Source organism: Anas platyrhynchos, chromosome 3 (assembly GCF_047663525.1).
Source record: "Anas platyrhynchos isolate ZD024472 breed Pekin duck chromosome 3, IASCAAS_PekinDuck_T2T, whole genome shotgun sequence".
NCBI lineage: Eukaryota > Metazoa > Chordata > Aves > Anseriformes > Anatidae > Anas > Anas platyrhynchos.
Genome location: NC_092589.1, coordinates 44,137,794 through 44,157,779, shown reverse-complemented (window position 1 = coordinate 44,157,779; position 19,986 = coordinate 44,137,794). Strand labels below are relative to the sequence as shown.

General features: G+C 37.3%; 1 protein-coding gene across 14 annotated transcripts in view; it reads left to right on the top strand.

Annotated features, from left to right (window-relative positions):
• Window positions 1-19,986, top strand: part of DISC1 (DISC1 scaffold protein) — a 197,563-nt gene that overhangs the window by 74,640 nt on the left and 102,937 nt on the right. For all 14 annotated transcript variants that reach the window (XR_011808282.1, XR_011808283.1, XM_072035781.1 and 11 more), the window contains 2 exons: window positions 6,572-6,626; window positions 11,119-11,221. Coding sequence is in view for 12 of the 14 variants with exons in the window: in XM_072035781.1 (XP_071891882.1) it covers window positions 6,572-6,626; window positions 11,119-11,221 (158 nt within the window). In the remaining 2 variants the exon portion in view is untranslated. The remainder of the gene's footprint in view (window positions 1-6,571; window positions 6,627-11,118; window positions 11,222-19,986) is intronic.

Sequence of the window (19,986 nt, the reverse complement as noted above, 5' to 3'; positions counted from 1 at the left end):
ACATAGATATGACCAAGGCTTAATCTCTGAGAGTAGACAAAGGCAAGTGCAGTCACCCAGCACCCCATGAGTCAGGGGGAAACCTTCCTGGTGAGCTGAGGTTGTACAAAAATGTTGGGAAAGTGTACTTCTAGGACTGCTTCTTGATGAACACTGAGTAAAAGAGCTTATGTATTGAGGTCATCCTTGACATAAAACAAAAAAAATACTTCTCTGCGAAATAGTAGGTAGAAGAGCAAATTGCTGGAGCAAAACCAACTCTGATGTTTCAGAGCTAGGTGCATAATTTTGCATTCTCATTCATATGCCTTGGAGAACTTTGCAGATTAAAATGGTGCAGAAGGTCCAATGCTCCTATACCTTGGAGTACATCTCTTGATAATTTTTGTCTCAAATCAGATTAATTTTTGAGGTTGGAAACTTTCCAAGGTGACACTTTGCATTTTACTTCTTATTCAGGTGACTATTCCTTGTAACTGCCACAAATTTCCTCTTCAGTATGAATTATACACTTTTCTCTCCTTCTATTTCATGTCAAAGTCCACACCTCAAGAGCACTGACAGATTTAGATAGAGAAATTGGATTCTCACTATTCAGTTCAGCAGAAATTCTGCATTTTTATCAATGTTTAACCAACTCTGTCTTCTTATAGAAGTTTTCCATGGTCTGTATATCTAAGGAAAAATCAGAGTTTATTTGGAAAACTCTGACTTATATTTCAGGGAGGATTCTGTTTCCCAATCTTGAGATATGCTATGTGTATATCCTGTTGTTCAAAGGCCTGTGGATCATTGCACAAAGTTGAAAAGGAAGTTATATGTTTGGCTGAAATATTGCTTTTCTCCTATGGTAATATCCAGATGTGTAGCAAGTCAGGTTTATGAGCAGATCACACAGAATGAAGATAAACTTGTCATCCAGTGTCTTGATTGAGTAGACTCAAACTTTGTGGTGGAGTGTTTAAAAAAAAGAAGGATAAATGTATAACATAGTGCTGTTTCACCGTAGTATACTTAAAGCAATCTAGTTCTGAAACTTCTTAATTGGGCAGAAGCACAGGACTAGAAACACCCCTGTAGGTCTTGTCCTGGTAAAAATGTGTGTGTGGTTTCTGTAATAATGACTGTTAATTTTTCTTAATTTTTCTCAAGAAAACTTCAGTACATTTTCTTATTCTTTCTTTCAATTCTAGTTGTACCTGCCTAGGGTAAAGCTGCCTCTTGTTAAGTACAGTTTTGCTCAAAACCTCCCTTTTTTATTTTTTTCTGACTTGTCTTCAAAGCCTTCTGAGATATGCACATCAAGGGAACTGTAAAAGTACAAGAAAGTTATTGATCATTTGATTTGATTTTTATATGGTGGATTTATTCCTTAAAGGCCCACTGATGTACCCAGACTTAAAATTTCAGGTGGATTTTTGTTAGATTTTTGCCTTGATGTAGGCTGTGGTAGATGTTTACACCAAATGTTCCTTGAGTAACACTTCTGATTTTACAAAGGTCTGGACAAAGGCTTTTTGGAAGGTCAGTTTCTGTTTGCTGCTAGAATAAAGATAACAAGTACAGGGCTTGGTTTGTGTATTTTGATCTTCTGAGAGAGCACAGCTTTTTGTTACTTCAGAATCTGAGAAGGCATTCTGTTAGGAAACTTCAAGTTAGAAAAGTCACGCTCTCTGCAGGCTGTATTGGGTTATTGATCGATTATCGGGCAGTCTTACTACTCAAAGGCCAAATTCAAACAACACTGTAAACTGTTTGAATTTGCTGATAATCATGAAAAGACTCCTTAATAATTGTTTTATTTAGGAGGGAATTCAGATTCCTATGAATTGAGATTCAGACCATCGTGCTTTCTCATACACATATGACCTGAATAGAAGTAATTTTAAATTGTTCTGACTTGTATCTGGATTTAAAGGAATTGAAATATGTTTTTTGCTGACTGTAATGTGCTATGGAGCTAGAAAGTGAAATAGCAGGACCTAGAATAGTCTGTTAGGTGGCAGTAATGTAAGGAAAAATACTTGCTGTAAAGGGCACCATTTGTCTTTCACTCTCTGCAGGCTTAGATCAGAGATGCTTGCTCAGTTTCTTTACGAAAATAAGAATTTCCAGTATAGAATTTAGTTATTTATTTATACTGGTACCACATGTAGCACGTTCTTTTGTGCAGTTACAGAGACGGCATTCTGACTACATTTTTTGTCAATGTATGTATATTTTGTCATTAATACAGGAACTGTTTCTGTATATATTTATATATCTTGAATGTAGAGATCAGCATGACTTGCCTTTGCCCATTTTCATTCTTTGAATTTTTTCTTAGGAAGCCAAACATGAGTAGACAATAGTCTCATATGTGAAGGGAAGTATACTAGCAAAGTGGAAGGAAAGAAATTCAGAAACATGCCTTCCTTTAGTAGAAAGCCATTCTTCCCAGTATTGTGCTACTCGGCCTTCCTCTGAACAAAGCTACTTCCATAGTATCTGCAGTTCCTGCATGTAAATCATAGCTTCTTAGAATATTCTTTAAAAGGCTTTTTAAATACTTACTGTCATATAATAACATTTAATGTCTTCTCTGATCATGTAGGAAGCATGTGGTAGAGTGACCAGACCACTCAATTCCCAGTGTGCCTTTGCTATCCCCTATTATACTGAATCTCTGAATCATTGCTTTTTTTTTTTTTTTTTTTTTTGCCTGCACACCATTTCTGACTGTGAGCATTATCTCAGCAGTTTCCAACTATATTATTACAATTCGACATACTCAATATCTGTGTTCCTCAAGGTCACTAAAATGAGATACTTACAAGACACTGGCTTGCTTGAAGTAGTTGTGTCTTAAAATTTTTCACATAGTCTGTTATTACATGCCAAGTCAGCCTCAGGTCCTGTATGTGTAATATTCCCATATCCTCCTGCAGTTCTCCAGCTGAAGTCCATGTTTTGCCAATGTGTTACTTCATTTATCATCCAAAAAGGGTAATTCCTTAGCTTCTGCTTTCCTATTCTGGTCTGATATGTATACAACGAGACCCAATGATGTAGCAAGTCTACATTGCTTTTCTTCTCTCCTCATTAGGATCCTAATGTGTGTAAATCATTGCAAACAATTTAAATAGCCTATATGGCTATCTGCATCAATGAGAAAATTGCATATGATGTATAGATTGCTGTCAGTTCTGCAAGTGTTAATAACCTTTCTTTTCCTGCATTTAGTCATTTAAATTTGCGTTAATTGAATTCCTGTCTTATTCTAGTCCTCCTATCAGTCAGGTCAAGAACTTTACATTCTCGGCGATGGAGTTGGCTTATATTGAATTTGAGAAGTAACTTGCAAATGGTCCTTATAATAGATTGCAGCGACTGTGAGGACAAGCAGTCAGATTCTTGATTAGCTGTTCTGCCAGAGAAGAATAGCAATGAGTCAAAACTGCGGCCTTCTTCCCAGGCAAGAATTCAGTGTTATTCTAAGGAGCTCTTTTTAAAGCCGTTTTCCCTGGATAGTTGTAAGTAAAGCAACTTCTAAGCAGACAGCATACCCCTCTTAAAATGAAATATAATGCTCCAGGGTGCTGGTAAAAGAAAATAGTATTTCTGGTTCAAGTCACATGTAACAGATCGTGGCTGTTAAAACCCTTTGTTGGTAGAATGAATCGGTATTGACCGCCTGGTTTCTGTTGCGGGTCAGCTGGAGCATTAGCCTGTCAGTTAATTGGAAAGCTTGTGAGGGGCTTCTCTGTGACAGTGTTTTGTGGCAGAAGAAAGCCTGGGAATAAACTTGGTTATAAACAGTTTGTAGTCGGTAACCCTGACTGGTTTGTACCCAGTTTTGATTGTTGTGTGTGAATTGTATGATAGACTAATCCCTACAAGGGATAGGGAATTCCTACAGTAGCATGCTGAAGGCTAACGAATTCAAAATAAAATACTACTGTGAAATTCGTGCTGTAAATAATAAAAATACAGTTGTAAGAGTCTGCATGAATGCTGTAACTGATTACAGTCTGTGGTTAATGCCTATCACTAGCTTGAGTTAGAACTATAATTTATTTGATGCTGTTATTCTTTACTGATATTGCTCAGATTAATATAAATTTATCTCTTAAAATGCTGCTCTCATTGAAATGGCAGTGTTTATATTTATTTTTCGGTGACTTGATAGATGCTAATAAACAGAAAGAAGAGTATAAAGAGGGTATTTTTTTCCCACTCAGCACTGCACCTGAAAGTCCACATGGGTCTGTGCATCCTTGTTAGCAATAAGGGCTCTACAGCTAGATCACAGTTTGTAATGCTCTTTTGGATGTATAGTTTAAAAAGAAATTAAAAATTGATCTCACTTGCTGTTAGCTACGTGAGTTCTGCAGGGGAGTGTACCATCATGTGAACCTGGGGAGAGAGGGGGCTTTTTGTGAGGAAAATAAACAGATGAGAGGAAACGCACACTGAGGAGGTCTGTTAAATAGAGGTGCCGTCTTCATACTGTTGTTCTTCTGGCTATAACTGCACTTTACGTTTTATTATGTCTTGGATCTTTAGAGTTGAATTTTATAAGCCAGTTTCAGAACAATTGGGTCAGCCACCCATTATTCATTCAATTACACACTGCAGCCTTGCTGCTCCCAGTTGACATCTGTACACAAAGCCCGGTTCTTTTTTACGTAACCTGGCCAGCTCCAACGCTGCTTGTGGTTGATGCTGAAAGTCCCTGGGAGCTCCCCAGTCTGAGAAGAGAAATGGTGAAAGAGTTTGTTCCCCCTGGCATGCCCAGAGGCAGGCAGGACGCTGTTAATGGCATAATTTCACGTGTAGCGTTTCATGTTTTGCCCCTGTATTGCTGGAGAAGAGGTTGTTAAGGGAGAAATTGGAGAATACTACGTGGGAAATGTTGTTAAACCACTTGCGTGAGGCTGGCCAGCTGTATTTGTGTTTGTTGCTTTGCACAGGCGTTAGCTGACAGTGTCATAAGCTATTTCTGAGGGGCCTGCCTCATCTGGAGCTGGAGGGATCCCGGCGTGCTGTGGTGTTAATGAGGTGCTTGGCCTTGCTGTTCTGCAGGCCGAAAAGGTGTGCGCACCGTGAAGCAGGGCATTAGGGAAAGCAATACAAATAGCTTCCTCATTAACGCAATTAAATGATGTACGAGCCAGCTGGATTCTGCCTCTGAGTCTGTCTTGCTTCCCGTGTGAAGTTGGGCCGGGTATTACAGCCCAGTTCCTGTAGGTCTCAGTAACTGAATGCAGCTCCAACCTGGTGTATGTTGGCATTAGGACTTAACACGAGTGCTGGCTTTTGAAGAGGAACTCAGTAAGTGCTGTGCTTGGAAAACAGGAATTAGCAAGTTCTAGAAAGAAAAACTGAAGTGCATAGAGGTGGGCAGCAGGGCCTGTGTGCACATCGAAGTGGGCACTGGGTGTTAATGTGCCTTCTGAATGGCAGCGCCTTTGTGGTTCTGTCACCTGGAAAATGAATACAGAGCTGCCTTATCTTGCAAGGGTATCATTGAAATAAATCCTGTGATGTTTCTGAAATGTTTGGGTACTTCAGCGATGAACACTAAAGAAAGGTTGAGAAATAGATTAAAGGTTCTTTATTCAGGAAGAATATCACTCTTGGGCTGTGAAAGGAGGAGAATTTTTACAATGCAGCTAAAAGGAAGAATTGAAATGCTGCTGATGGGGAGTGCTGACTGTCATGTACACTGAATTGAGGTGTCATACGGAAAAGAAAATGGTGCCTGATAATGTAACTGAACACTGTATAAAATGTACACCTACAAAATAGGAGGGAGGGAACTATTACTGTGGCAAGAATAATGTCTATACTCACTCCTGGCCTTTGATTTGGCTTGAATCTTTGAACTTTGTTAAAATGTAACTCGTATCTTTAGTGCTTGTAAATAAATTCACAGAGTTATTTTATGTTCAATAATATAAATTCAATAAAGTGCTAAACTTATGTGGTTTTGCTTATGGAAGAGAATCTTGGATTTGCTAACATAAGCATAGATTATGCTCAAAATCTCACATGAATTTTGGATCAATTTGGTACAAATATTTTGCAGGTTTTCATTAAACTAAAGAAAATGAGTAGTGATATTTAAAATTACCATGAGAACAAATGACTGCCTTTGTTTTTTTCCTGGCAGAGTTAGAAACTGGGTTGTAAGAGGATAGTTGAGTGCCAACTCTGCTAGAACTGCCGTTTTGTTAGGTGTTTGCTTGGTAGCCTAGCGAAGAGCCAGCCCTGGACCCTGCTTTGAACTTCTAAGATAAAACAGTTACACAAGTAATCGTCACTGTGGTTTAGATGGGAAATGTGTTTATTTTATAACCTGATAATTAAGAACTGTACAGCTACTCTATGAATCAGTTTGCAAACAAATGGGATTAAGTGGATAGAAGTTGGATAGAAATTTATGAATTTTATCTTGATTTTTGTCTTTTTATGCTGTTATGAGTCATCTGAAAGCCTATGTGCTTCCATATGAAAATGTGTCTTGTGAAGCAGACCGTGATGAGCAGAGAAGGTCAACTTTGTTTTATTTTATTTTAATCCCTTCTAGCCTTCAGGAAAAAGAACAATCGTTCAGCACGTCCATTAAAGAAACTACTGCCAAAGTAAGTACACGTCAGTTATCAGTTTTCATTTTTCTTCAAAATATTTAGAGAAGCAGATAATATCTTGCATTTTAATAAATTGTCTGTATTTTGGAAAGTTTGTTTTGTTGTGTTTCTTTTGAACAGATTTTGCATTTAAATGTTTCTAAACACACACTCTATAAAAAGATACTTACATTTGGACAGGCCACAGAGATTATTTCCAAGGAAGCAGATGGAGTAATCTATTGTTTCTTGCCTTATGTTTGCCAGGGAGCAGTCTTGTTGCTGGCCTCTATTTAGGAAGAGGCTTCTTCGCTTTCTTTTTATGAAGCGCTAACTCTGGCCATAGATGTTCCCCCTCTTGCTTCTTACTTTCCTACCTGACTGGTTTGGTTGGAGTGAAGGAAGAATATTAATATAGTTCCTCTTTTTCCCTCTCCTTCACTAATAATAAACTAGTAATCTATTTCTCACCCTGTCATAAAAACGACAAAATAATTGTTGTGGTGTATTCGTCATACTTCTGTTTTAATCAGAGATGTTATACTCTTCTTTTAGTTCTCTTATTTCTCATGGTCCTCCTTCTAAGAAAGATTACAGAATTCTCCTTTTTATCACAAAATGCTCATTGTGCCTTAGAGCATCTTTGCTCTGGAGTGCTCTAGGAAGGAGGTTTATTTATTTTAGCTAATTCTGATAGATATGTATGGAACAGGAAAGGGAAAATATTTCTATTTTTTAATCATTAATTAATTCATTTTTGGAAATATATATATTTTTTATTATGCTAGTTCTCTAATAGAAATAGTTCTCCAAAATTAGTGAAAAATTATCCTTTGTACTCTGTTCTTCATAATCATTATGCCCAACACTTTTAGCATTCACTGTTGAAAAGGCTGTTGACTACATCTGAATACCTCTCCCTCCTCCTCCTCTCTTACTTTATTTTGAGTTCATTCTCCTCTGTTCTTTGCATATGCACACCTCTTGGGAAATATTAGTATAGATGTTATAATATGACACTCCCCCCTTTATTTTAATGACTACAAATAAAGCAGCAAGGAAAAGATTGCAATTGACCTACAGATGAATAAAATGAATGAGAGATTTGGTAGCTCAGGGTGATTTGTTGTTTCAAGCTACATGCAAAGTAAAACATAAATTATAGATTTTGCCATTTCCCCTGAAAATGTGTGCCTGTACATTTTAAAGTTTTATTTTATAACCATAGTATCTAAAGACTTTTTAAATAAGAGCTGAAACATTGGGTAGCAACTGAGAAGTCTGTGTGGTAGAATTCCACAGCATATTTGTTTCTTTAAATATTCAGTAGGTAAAATATTATTTTAATTTAATTCCATTCTTGTGTGATGGCTTTTATTTATTAGAGAAGGCAAATAAGAAGCAGATAATCAGACTCCTACAAATCATTTCTTATTTGATTTATTCAAATCATCTCATCTTATTGTTTTCTTCTCAATCTGAATAGAGATGGTCTTTAAAACCTTTTTATTGTATGGAGAAAAAGCTACTTTGTCAAAGGCTTCTTCCTTCCCCCTGTACCACAAGTATTTATGTGGCCTTTTCTGCCTTACCTATGTTATTTTCAGTTGAGGCTGCAAAAGCTAATATTATTTTGTTGGTGAAGGGAATAATCCCCCTTACCCACATTTTTTTCTTCAGAAATTAATATGTGCTTTTGCACGTGGCAAAATTGTGCTGTATGGGAAATCAAGGCGGACTCTTCCTTTCTTCAGACAGTGCAAAGAGAATTTCCATGTCTTTTCTAAACTACGGCTGTAAAGAAATGTGAAGGCTACTTAAAATTCTTTTTTTTCCTTGAGATGGTTGGAGGAAGAGTTAATTTCAGTGTTTTAGTCTGTGTCCTTCTGCCTGTTTCTGCCACTTTAGATTAACATCATACACTGGCAAGATGGAAAAGGATGACAATGGGTAAATTTGATATTTTGCTTCTTTTCAGCTTGATTTCACATACCTTTGCTGAACAGCATCCTACTGTTTTCACATAGTTTGCCTTCTTGAGTAGTGTTTATATATCTGAACAGCAGGTTTGTAGGATTTATTCCTAAATAAGAGACTTTTTTTTCGTTTATTTTTTTCTGGAAGTCTACAAAACCAACCAACCAGTAAAACACTGCAGAGGATTTTTAAAATAGATGCTGTAATATTGGTCTGTAAAGAACTGGAGCTCCTTGTCTGATGGAGTGCAGCAGAGCTGGTCACTGGGAACAAGGCAAGGACATTGCTGGGGTTACGAGCGTAAGTGCTGGACATGCAGATGGTTAGATGAGGATAGCGTGTTGAAGTGGAGCAAGTGAGGGTGTTGTTCGTGAGCATTTGTCATCTTTGTTAGCTAAGAAATAAGCTTTCCTCAGTGGCTGAATAAGCTACTGTAATGAATAATAGTAGCTGTTATTAGGATAAAAGACTTAGAAAAATTTAAAGGAGTTGGAATTCACAGGGTAGAATTGATGTAATGTAGAAGCAGAGCTATTAGTTTAGAGGATGTTAAATTATTTTGCCTTGCCCAGTCTTTCATTTAGTTTTGTTGAACTGTGCCATGTGATAGCTCTGAAGATTAATGTTTTTCATTTATCCACAGAACGCGTGTGACATAGATACATGCAGAGGCTCAGTAATGTGCTTATCTCATGTTCCAGAAGAATCATCTCTGAGTTACAGGAACCTCCTTTCGGCCTCTGGTCCCTGCCTTTGGTCCATTAATAAAGAGTGCCAGCAAGCTTCGTTCTGTGACAGTACTGCTTACAAAGTGGGCAGTGTTCACTAGAAACTGATTAAACCTCCTCCCAGCTAATTTTGCATAATTGCCAAACAGCTGTCTACTGGTAATGACTCTGAGTTACCACCAGCATGGGCTGTATTCATGCAGATTTCCTAGAGCTGAAAGATCCTGATCTAATTGCAATTCACTGAGCCATTCAGTACCCCTAAAGAGAGAACACTGCTTAGAAGGAAGTCATTAAAAACTTTAAGATTTATGTTGGAGATGTGCGACAGAAATGGCCTTTGGGTTCTTTGGGTATGTTTTTTCACCTCTGACAGGTTTGGGTTATTTTAACATTTAAAGTATATCAGTAGGCAAGTTACTTAGAAGGCGGTACTGAAATAAAGTGAAATATCTGGGAACTGAAAAATTATATTAGGTGAAGAAGTGATGAGAAATATGTTTTTAAATTAATAGGGAGACAGAAGTCTTTACTGCTTGGAGGATAGTTGTGTTGATAGTTGACTCAAGAAAAAATCACGATGTATCTATGATTATAACGTGCTGTCAGCTAGAGCAAGAGGTTATTAACCTTTTACTAAGATTTACAGTTAGTGTCATATCTGAATTCTTATAATTATGCAAACATTAGTCATTATCACTGTAGGGCTCTTAAAAAATAGCGTGATAGCTGTGCTTTTGTTAATATGCATGGTATATACACTTGTTTTTGAGAAAAAAATATCAAGAAGAGTAGGGAAACTTTCCTCTGGAGATTTCATTTCACATCTCATCTCTTCACGACTGGCCTGTCTCTTTCCTGAGTATTGCTTTGCCCTTGCTTCCAGTGAATGCAATGTTTTCTCAAGTGTCAGCTACAATTCTAAGCAACTACTTGATATCTGCCTTCAGAACAAGAGCATAGGCATTAGTGAGATGGATTTCTCTGTTCATTTTGCTTTCCTTCGCAAATGATGCAGTATGGAGTAAGAACAAACACTTTTGAATGTGTAGTTGTATGATCTGTGTACAATATACAAGGTCATTCTGAGGTGGTAATATACACTTACAGTATAGAAACAGTTGAACTTCCTTTCTTTTTATCTTTTTTTTTTTTTTTCCTCCCTTATATCTCTCCATGTTTCTAATAGCAGTTATGATCGAAGGACTTCCAGGTAAACAGACAAAAGAGAGAGAGAGGGAAAGTCAGAAACCTGAACCAAATTCAGCTGTGTCTCCCGATGGTGAAATGAAATACAATGTTTAGCTGTTACTGCTTGTTTAGAGAATGACAGCTGTTTTTTTTTTTTCTTTTTTTTCTTTTTTTTTTCCAGTTGTGTAGCATTCTATCTTCTGTATAAAAATCACTGGGCCTTCTGCATTATGAAGTCTTGAACTCCAAACACTGTCTCATTTACATTCCACTCATTCTAGGCATCACTGCTAATCTGAAAATGTACAGCGTGTCAGTTGGACTTTCTTCTAAATAAACCTCATTTTCTAGTGGTGAAACATGTCCTTTGCCATCCAGGTAGCTAATGCTAATACTGTTCTCTATTTTTATAACAGAATGTGTGGCAAAGCCTGGAAATCTTGATTCATCTTTGATATTTCTGTAAATACATCACTTTTTATTAAGCTTCTTTACTGTGCTGTAGGATGTTATGTCATGTCTGTAAACCAAGAACATTTGAAGCCCCATTTAAATTGCCTTGTATTTTTACATGAATGAATTATATATCATGGCTGTCTTCCTCAATCTAGGTTTGCACAAGTCAGAAGCTCTGCAGTACTTTGAGGAGGAAAGTGAGTGATATTGAGACTCAACTACCTGCTCTACTTGAAGCCAAAATGCTGGCTGTATCAGGTAAGTTTGAAGTGATGAGAAGGGCTTACACTGATGAGTAGTGTGTTAGGCCTTTACACAGCTGAGCCTTCTTGGAAAAGTCATTGATCTGCACTTAGCTAGGTGCCTTGAAGTCATGGCAAGTCTGGCAGAACCAGGCTGTGTCACGTCTTCTGTAAGGTGCTTCAGGCCTCTCTCCACGGATGGAAACTACTGGCTAAGAGAATCCTGTGTGGTAGGCAGTAAATGGGCAAAGAACATGATATTTTTCTGTAAGTGAAATTGGTAAATAATTATCAATAGCTTTTCCTGGACGTTACAAGTTAAATGTTTGAGCTCTCTAGCTAAGAGTCATAATAAATTTATAATAAAGGTGTAATAATTGCAAATATGGCTGTAAATGACATTTAAAACAGAGGAAAATAATTGGCTGCTACTGCTATTCAGATCATTAAACAACTAATGTTGGCAGCAAAAAAGCAATTTGGTCCTCGGAGCACTCGTGCATGTTATTTACAACCAGTAAAACACTGAAATGTGATTACAGTCTGATTCATAACGGTTTTACATGCCAGTTACTTGGGACTGGTGCACATTTACTAAGGAAAAAAAAGCAAAAAATGCAGTTCTTTCTCTAAGTTTGAAGAGGTGACTTTTCTAATTCAGCAAACTGTTTGCAAATGTGTACGTATATGTTTCTCCACCAGACACCCGTCTCAGAGGAAGCTGAAGAGAAGGGAATGTAGACTTGGGTATAAGAAATTTTCCAGTGTTACACTAAAGAAAGAAGAACAACTAGGGGATTTTTAATATGTGTCAGAGTGACATCGTGTATCTATCTGATGGTCATTTACCTTCTCAACTAGATATTAGGATCTTGTAACTGTGCACAGAATGATTTTAAATTGAAACCATGTGCAGTGTCACATGGTTTGTTTGACAGAAGTGGATAATGTCAGATTTGAGCAAAATCCTAAAGGAAATTAAAGACCAGATCTTGTAGTGGTCCTGAGCATGGTCAGTTTCTTTGTTCTTCATGACTCTTTTTAGAATGGAAACCCTATTTAATTCTCTGTGTCCACCTACAAGGTAAGCTGAATAATCACCCTTTTCTGCCCTTAGGCTATTTGAATGTAGGTAATTTTCTTGCTTTCAGAAATGGGGTCAAAGTTTTCCCCAGCCATTGTATGGCTATATTGAGAACAAAATAGACCCCAAACTGGATATGCAACTGCTTCATGCTGCCAGCAGGAAGCAGTTGGCCAGAAAATACATACTTCAGTATGACACTTTGGGAGAGTTAATGAAAACTTGAGGACTACTACCAAAACATTCGTAACAATATTTTATACTTGTTAGCTCTTAAAAGAGGTTGCTTGTTTCAGGGATGAATTCAAGAGACAATTTAATGCTGGTATTTCTATAAATTGTTTTCTCAGTACTATGACTATGATTGCCTTTTCATGCTTTTTAAGAAATGTTGGTACTATTTCTTGGTACTGATAAGAAGCGCTATTTCTTTTTTTTTTCCTTACTCTGAAAAACTCTTACTTCAGGGAATTTTAATGACTGTGAACAGTACAATCTTAAATTGTCGCTAAGGCAAAAATCTTTTATTATCTTTCTGGGAATTTTGCCTGAACAGAATTTGTCGTTTTTTGTTTTTTTTTTTAAATATAATTTCATATACGGCATCTTTCATGAACATGTTTGAAAACCTCTGACACCCCCTTCCCATCTTGTGACTAGTTAGCTGTTAAAAACAAGCACCCACTGTTATCACGTCCTGGCATTTGATGCTACAAATTGAAGCATATCAAAGTCCACCTGAACTTAAGCAAATGCTTTTTTTACTGTGTGAGTGATTGAAGAGTGGAGCAAGGTTGCCCAGAGACATTGTGGGGTCGCTCACAACTGAAAATCTCGTAGTAATGCCACTTTAACCTATACTTTCACACAGAATAATTCTTTCTTAGCTATAGTATGTGTAAAAGTAAATCCAAAAATTGTTTAGCTCGTGTAATAGATGATGATATCGTGATATCGAGAGAATGCTTCACTTCTGTAAATGCTTTCTCAGGAAAATAAGCATCCAGAAGTTTTTCTGTCTTCAAGGGGTTTACTTAGAATAAGGTTGTAGGTGGAAGCCTTCTCAAGAACATCTGGAAATTGGTTTTCAATCGTGGGCTTGCTAATAAGGAATGTGTCTGGACTCATATTCAAAGAGCAGTTTGTCTGAAGCATACTGGACTGTAAAACAACAGAGACACATCTATGATCAAAAAAAGTTCCAGATAATCCCTGTCTAAAATTGTGTCTATTGACATCAGTAAGAGGGCTTTGTGACTTAATGTGTGGTTATCAAGACTTAATTATTGATGTCTCTGAATCTGGCTAGCTTCCATAGCTGGCTAGCTTCCATTCCTAGGGTACCCTAGGAAACACAATTGTATAGACATGCAGCACATTGTACCACACTTCCTGGGTTTCTTTCTTGTTGTAAAAATTAGGGGTTTTCAAGTCTGGCTTTGTAGGAAGCTGGTGACTTTAAGCCTATAAGTGAGCTACTTTTTTTTTTTTTTTCCTTCTTTTAAGGGGGGAAAAATTTAAAATACAGGCTTTGGAGAATGAAAATGTCTGGAGCTGCAAAACAGAAGAATGATGAAGTAGGGTGTTAGATGCCTTAGATGTGTGTGTGTGTAAAGAGAAGTATTGAAATTTTAAAAGAAAAACGTGAACTTCTGGCATATAACCAAACATGAATTGATATTGCGGAGAAGCGAGGAAAAAGCTGAGATGTGTAACTTTAATGAGGAACAAATTATGCTGAAATAGGCAAGGAAGGGGAAAGGTATTGTATTGTATACCAAAAATGCGTCTTCTGAAGCTCAGGCATAGATGCAAAACAATGCAATTTAATATCCCAGTGTGAAGAGAAAATACCCAAGTAGTTCCTCGTTGCTACCATCACAAATGGAAGATAACCGAGGCTTTCTGAGTAAACTAATAGCATCAAAAGCATGGAATTAGTAATAATGGTTGGTTGTTTATAACAGATAGCTGACTGTAAGTTGGGAAGGAAGCACTGAAGATGATGAAACACATTAATGAAAGGTGATGAAGGCAACTTGGCAGTGGGAGAGGTAGAAAAACATACAAGGGAGCAGGTATTTTAGATGTGATTTTTGTCGTTGGAGGGAACTGGTTGAATATCAAGGGTGAAAAGTAATTCACTAACAGCAGACACTGTAATGTAGTAATGACACTCATTAATGCTAAATGTAGAGTAGTATGCAAAGGATACAGGAATGACAGAAATTGATGTTTTAAAGACCTGAAAGTTGAAAAGAAATTCTGCAAAAAAATAGAAATATTTTAGTCTTAGCTCATGAGTTGATAAAAACAGAAAAGCCAGGATGCAGAATGAATTGCAGCTGGTAGAGAAACTAGTTGGGAAGAAACAATTTGGTAAATGTGGAAGAGGAAAGAGGAAGAATGAGATTTTTTTTTTGTTTAAAAAAAAAAAGCTTTTTTACTTAAAGTGAAGACAGTGAGCAGTGGATAATATAGAGAAGGCTGAGGTTGTTCAGTTCTTGTCATTCATTTATGCCTAACACATGGATACTCATCCCTTAAATAAGACATAGTTAAGAAATATGTCTCCACCTTAAAAATACTGGACAAGATTTAAGAATATATTGCATGTACATATCCCCTGAACTGACATTCAGCTAATAGAAGGTTGATCAACAGCCCGGGTATACTAAAATGTTAGAAGGGGAGAGAATCTTCAGTTGGGTAATATGCAGCTTTAAAGGCAGCCTTGGAATAGTAGGAGATACAGAGGCAATTATTAATAGTATATATGTATATGAAACGCAGTAAGCATAAATTTTGGGGGACATACTTAGGAGTTTTCATTTAGTCTTGGAAGCTTTAGGCAAAGATAAATGGTATTTCTGCTGTTTTTACCATAGCAGTTGGATCAGTCATTCAAATAATTTCCTCAAATAACAATGCTAATGGATACTGAAAACAACTGTTTTCCTCTGAAGAGATGTTGCATTGTTTTCATTCAACATAGCATTTTCCGTGAGGAAGCAGTTAGTTTTAGGGGTTTTGGGAACAGTGTCAAAGCTAAAAGGCATCTGAATGCAATTGCATGTATCTGGGTTCATGTATCCCTTAAGTTAGATGAATGTAAGAATACAGTTATTAATACATTGTCAGATCTTACATGTGTCATGATGTAATGATTTGGAAAGCTTGATGTATACCACAGCCTTTAATGGTTACCTGGATAGCTTCATACAGCATTAATGTTCTGTATGAACTGCATTTTCTGTTGCTATCACACTGATTTACAGTATTGGTGTATTTGCACCAAAACATATGCAAATGTAGCTGATCTTTTTTGAGAGAAAAATACCAGAATAAATGCAATGTAAGCATAGCAATTCTATTATTCCTGACAGTCTAATACCTTAATTTTAAGATTGTATAATAAAAGATGCAGTAAAGGCTTTAGAGATGATGCCACATATGTAAAAGTTCTTCTTCGCTATTATTTTTTCCTTGGAAGGAGTGTAAAACTAAGTTTGGAGGACAAAGAAAAAGGGGTTGAGTGCATTCAGATTACTGAAGGTAGTAGAATAAATATAGTAGATTGATTACATTATGTTGAGATTTCATATGAAAAAAATATTCTTGAAAGTTAAGAGCTATTTGTATCAACAGTCAAAATTCAGGTCCTTCATATCAGCAGCTCCTTCACTTCTGATTGGCGTTTGCCTATTGTCATAAATAACTTTAGAGTTCATACTCCCAAGATGCTGGTCCAAAATTTTTCTCCAAACATAATTAGCAGAATCGTATTGTATTGTACATGATTTTAAATCAGTAGCTTTAGCTAATTATAACTAACAAGTACTCTTGATGGCATGAGATTTTACTGTTGACATATATATTTGTGAATACTTATTGGTGAAATCTTTTGGGTTACCATTTAAAAGATTTTGTATAAATTAAAAACAAACAAGTAACTTAATGTCAGTGCTTAGAAACCTGTGTGTGATAATTATAACAATTGCTTCTTAGAGCAGCTCCTAACATGTTTATAAAATTTCTGTCATCAGGTGTGGGAAGAATATGGCAGAACACGATACTATGTTCTTTCTGTTAGCATGGTGGGCATATGTAGCACAAAATTTTTGGGGGAAATAAATTGCAGATCAAATAAACCTAAACCAGTAGGAAAATTCAAACAGGATAGTCTGTAAGCAAGTGTGAATGTAACTGTAGAAATATTAGTAAAATTTATTTTCCTTCTGTAGGCTGATCTGCAAGAAATCAAATCATATGTGAGAAATGGTACATTTCTCTTTTTTCCTTAGAGAGAAAATAATTTGGGAATAGGAGGAGGGATGTAAACTAAAATGTATTTTTAGCCATCATTCGGTCTGTTTCCTGTATGTGAATAAAATACATTATGTTTGATAAATATTGCGGTTTCTTCATGTGCTCTGTGATTTTTTTTCCCTCTCTTGGGAGTGCCTAAAGTGTAGGCCCAGATAGCCACAGAGTGGCTACTGGGTAGCTAAGCAAATGTGAACGAAAAACTGAATTCGTTATGTAGTTGTCTGTGTGATGCACGTCATTAACTTTCTTTATGTCTCTGCAAATGCAAATTAGATCCAAACACAGAAGCTAGTAAGGTGATTTTAAAGTAGTTAATATATATATGTTTTTAAAAATATATAAAATACATATTTATATTTATATTATACTATATAAAAATATATTTGAAAATATATATACTCTGATTGATACCAGTAGGAGATCTTGTGTCATCATCAAATAATTAGCACTGTCTCAATATCATTAAATACCTGCAAATGGGAGGTGACTGGAAATACTGATTTCCAGTAGAATTATTTCGAGTAGTATAACCAAAAAGTGTTTTTCCCCCTCTTATTCCTGCATAGAAGTGTAGCTTAGAAATAACGTGACATAAATGCTAAATGCAAAATTTGATGCTGGTGCTGTTACCTCTTTGCTTACTCAGATGCTTATTTAAGTTCTGCATGGCTCGAACAGCAATTGTAAGAAAAGATTAAAAAAAAAAAAAAAAGAAAGAAACCAGCCTTTCAGCTTTGGAGCTAGGCATTTCTGTTGGGAATGAGTATGCTAGAGAGGGGACCAGTCAGACTGGAGGATGTCAGTAGAGGCCGAAGAACCTTTTCAACCATGCATCTGTGTGTTTTGGTAATGTGGATGTCTTGGTTTCATTCCTTTGCTACCTTCTGTCATTTCATGCAAGTTAGGTATGGTCATAAAGTTGTCAACAAGATGCTGATACATTCCCCTGCCATGCTAGATACAACTTTTAATATCTTCTACTGGAAGGGAATGGTGCTCTCGTTTGTATATTTAACATTTGAGAAGTACTGTTGGGTAACAGGTGGGGAGTCCAGCTTGTCTTTGAGGCGAGAATACCAATGCCTCTTTATGCCTTCTCATGAAGGCATAGTTTTTTGGTGAATCGGAGTCTCACAGAGACCTGTGTCTTGTCAGATGACAAAATTGGTTCTCCACTTTCAGCATCTCGCTTCCAGCAGCAGTTTGGATTGATGGCTCAGAGGCATGTTGAGATAAATTCTTCTTCATGCCCACCCATATCACAATGTCCTGTGCCAGCATACAATGCTGTTTATTGGCATGTGTTCCCACAATGCTCACTTCATGCTTCACGAACTGAAGTTTTCTGCTATATATTGCTACAAGTGATGTACTTTTTGCAAGCCTGTGAACCCATTTAAAAAATAACGCCTGTGAGCCCCTAAAGCCAACTCCTAAACAGTCACATAGACCTCAGACATTTATGTAATTTGTCTTTTTATTGTATTTCCAAATGAGAATGCTGGGTATTACTGGCTTGCAGTGAACTTCCAAGACAATTTGTTGTAGCTGAAGCTCTAACATGATATGTGACCAGACAGCAGAAAATCATTGCTTCTGTTAAAGCAGCCAGTCAGTCATGTAGCAACTTACTCCATTTCTCCCCTGTTACCTAACCTGCTCTCCCTGGAGGAGAAGAGAGGGTAGAATAATCTTCTTGGCAGTTCCTTTTCCAGAGATTTGTGCTCAGAGGAGAAACATTAGATGGGGAGCGCTGTGAAGTGAAGATGCTTTCACACAGTTGGAAAGGCCGTGCTGTGGTCTGGAGGGGATGCTAGAAAACCCCTGTGCAGTCTGTAGGACCTGTCAGTGCTTTCCCTCTTTCCACAGACTGTCCAGGAAGCCAAGGTGACAATCCCCTGAACTTGAGCACATGAAGTTTTGGTGCCTAAGTCTAGGTGGCATGATCTGATTTCATGAAGCCCTCAAAATCATGGAGATCAGGTCTGGGCCATTTCCCTACCCTGAGCATGTCATTTCTTCTCCTTCGCTGGTAGTGAGGGGAGGCCGAGGTAGGAGAGAGAGGAGATGTAAAAGAACAAGAGATTGAAAGGCGTAAGGTGGCTGGGGGATGTAATAGGCAGGGGAAACCAGTTACGTGGGGAAGCTCATGTGCACACATTTGTGTCCATGCCATCGGGTAGTCCTTGAGTTCAGGAATCGCTTTGAGTTGGGCATACTTCCAAGTGCATGGAGGAGAAGAAGGTGGTCAGGAATAGTCATGGGCTCAGCAAGGGGACCAACCTGGTAGCCTTCTGTGATGGAATGAGTAGCTGGGTGGGTGAGGGGAGAGTAGTGCATATCGTCTACCTTGATTTCAGTTGGGCTTTTGACACCGTCTCACATAACATCCTTGTAGGCAATCCTCACTCCCCTGGTGAGGCTTCACCTGGAGTACTGTGTCCAGTTCTGGGCTCCCCAGTACAAGGGGGACATGGAGCTTCTGGAGCAAGTCCAGTCGAGGGCTACAAAGATGATGAGAAGACTGGAGCATCTATCATACAAGGGCCTGTTTAGCTTGGAGAAGAGAAGACTGAGAGGGGATCTGATCAACATATACAAATATCTGAAGGGGAGGGGTCAAGAGGATGAGTCTGGATTATTCCATTTTACCTTTCAGGATCATATCAATCATTTCTGTTGCATTCTGCTTCAAAAAACTGATGACACATTATTACTTGAAAACAGTAATTGTGATTCAGATGCTTGGAATTTTTTAAAAATATTTTAGGGGATGATAGACTGTCCCTCATTTGCTATTTGTGATTTTCAAAGGTGCTGTTACTGCTATATGGTTACTGCTTCCAAAATCTTTTATTCCCCGCACGTTTTTAGATTTTTCTCTTTTCTTTGTGAGAAGCCGAATGATATTTATTTTCTTCAAGTTCTGTTCTGGTGTTGGAATTGGTTTGTATTCTCATTAATCATGGGGTGGAGGATTTTCAGCCTTGAATTCCAGCGCCTTTGATAAATACCGTGGTGGTAAATGCCCTAAGGTAAAACAGAATTTTTCTCTTCTATGTATTATTAAAGGTAGTGTTAGTCTACGAAGAAAAAGCTTATAGGTAATGATAAATACTGACCAGTCTGTTCTTTCTTGCATTCAGGCTGATGTCTAGTATGTATGCTTTAGTGTTACACAAAAATCATTCCTTTGCTTGTACTGTAATGAATTTAGTTTCAGTAGGGATGGGACATACCACTCTGCTTTGAGTATAAATAATGGAAACTATGAGTGCACATAATTTCTGGCATAAATATGATAAAAACTTAGCGTAAAAAGGCTCTGGGCCATTAACTTTGTCTTATGTTTTGCAAGGGAATTATTG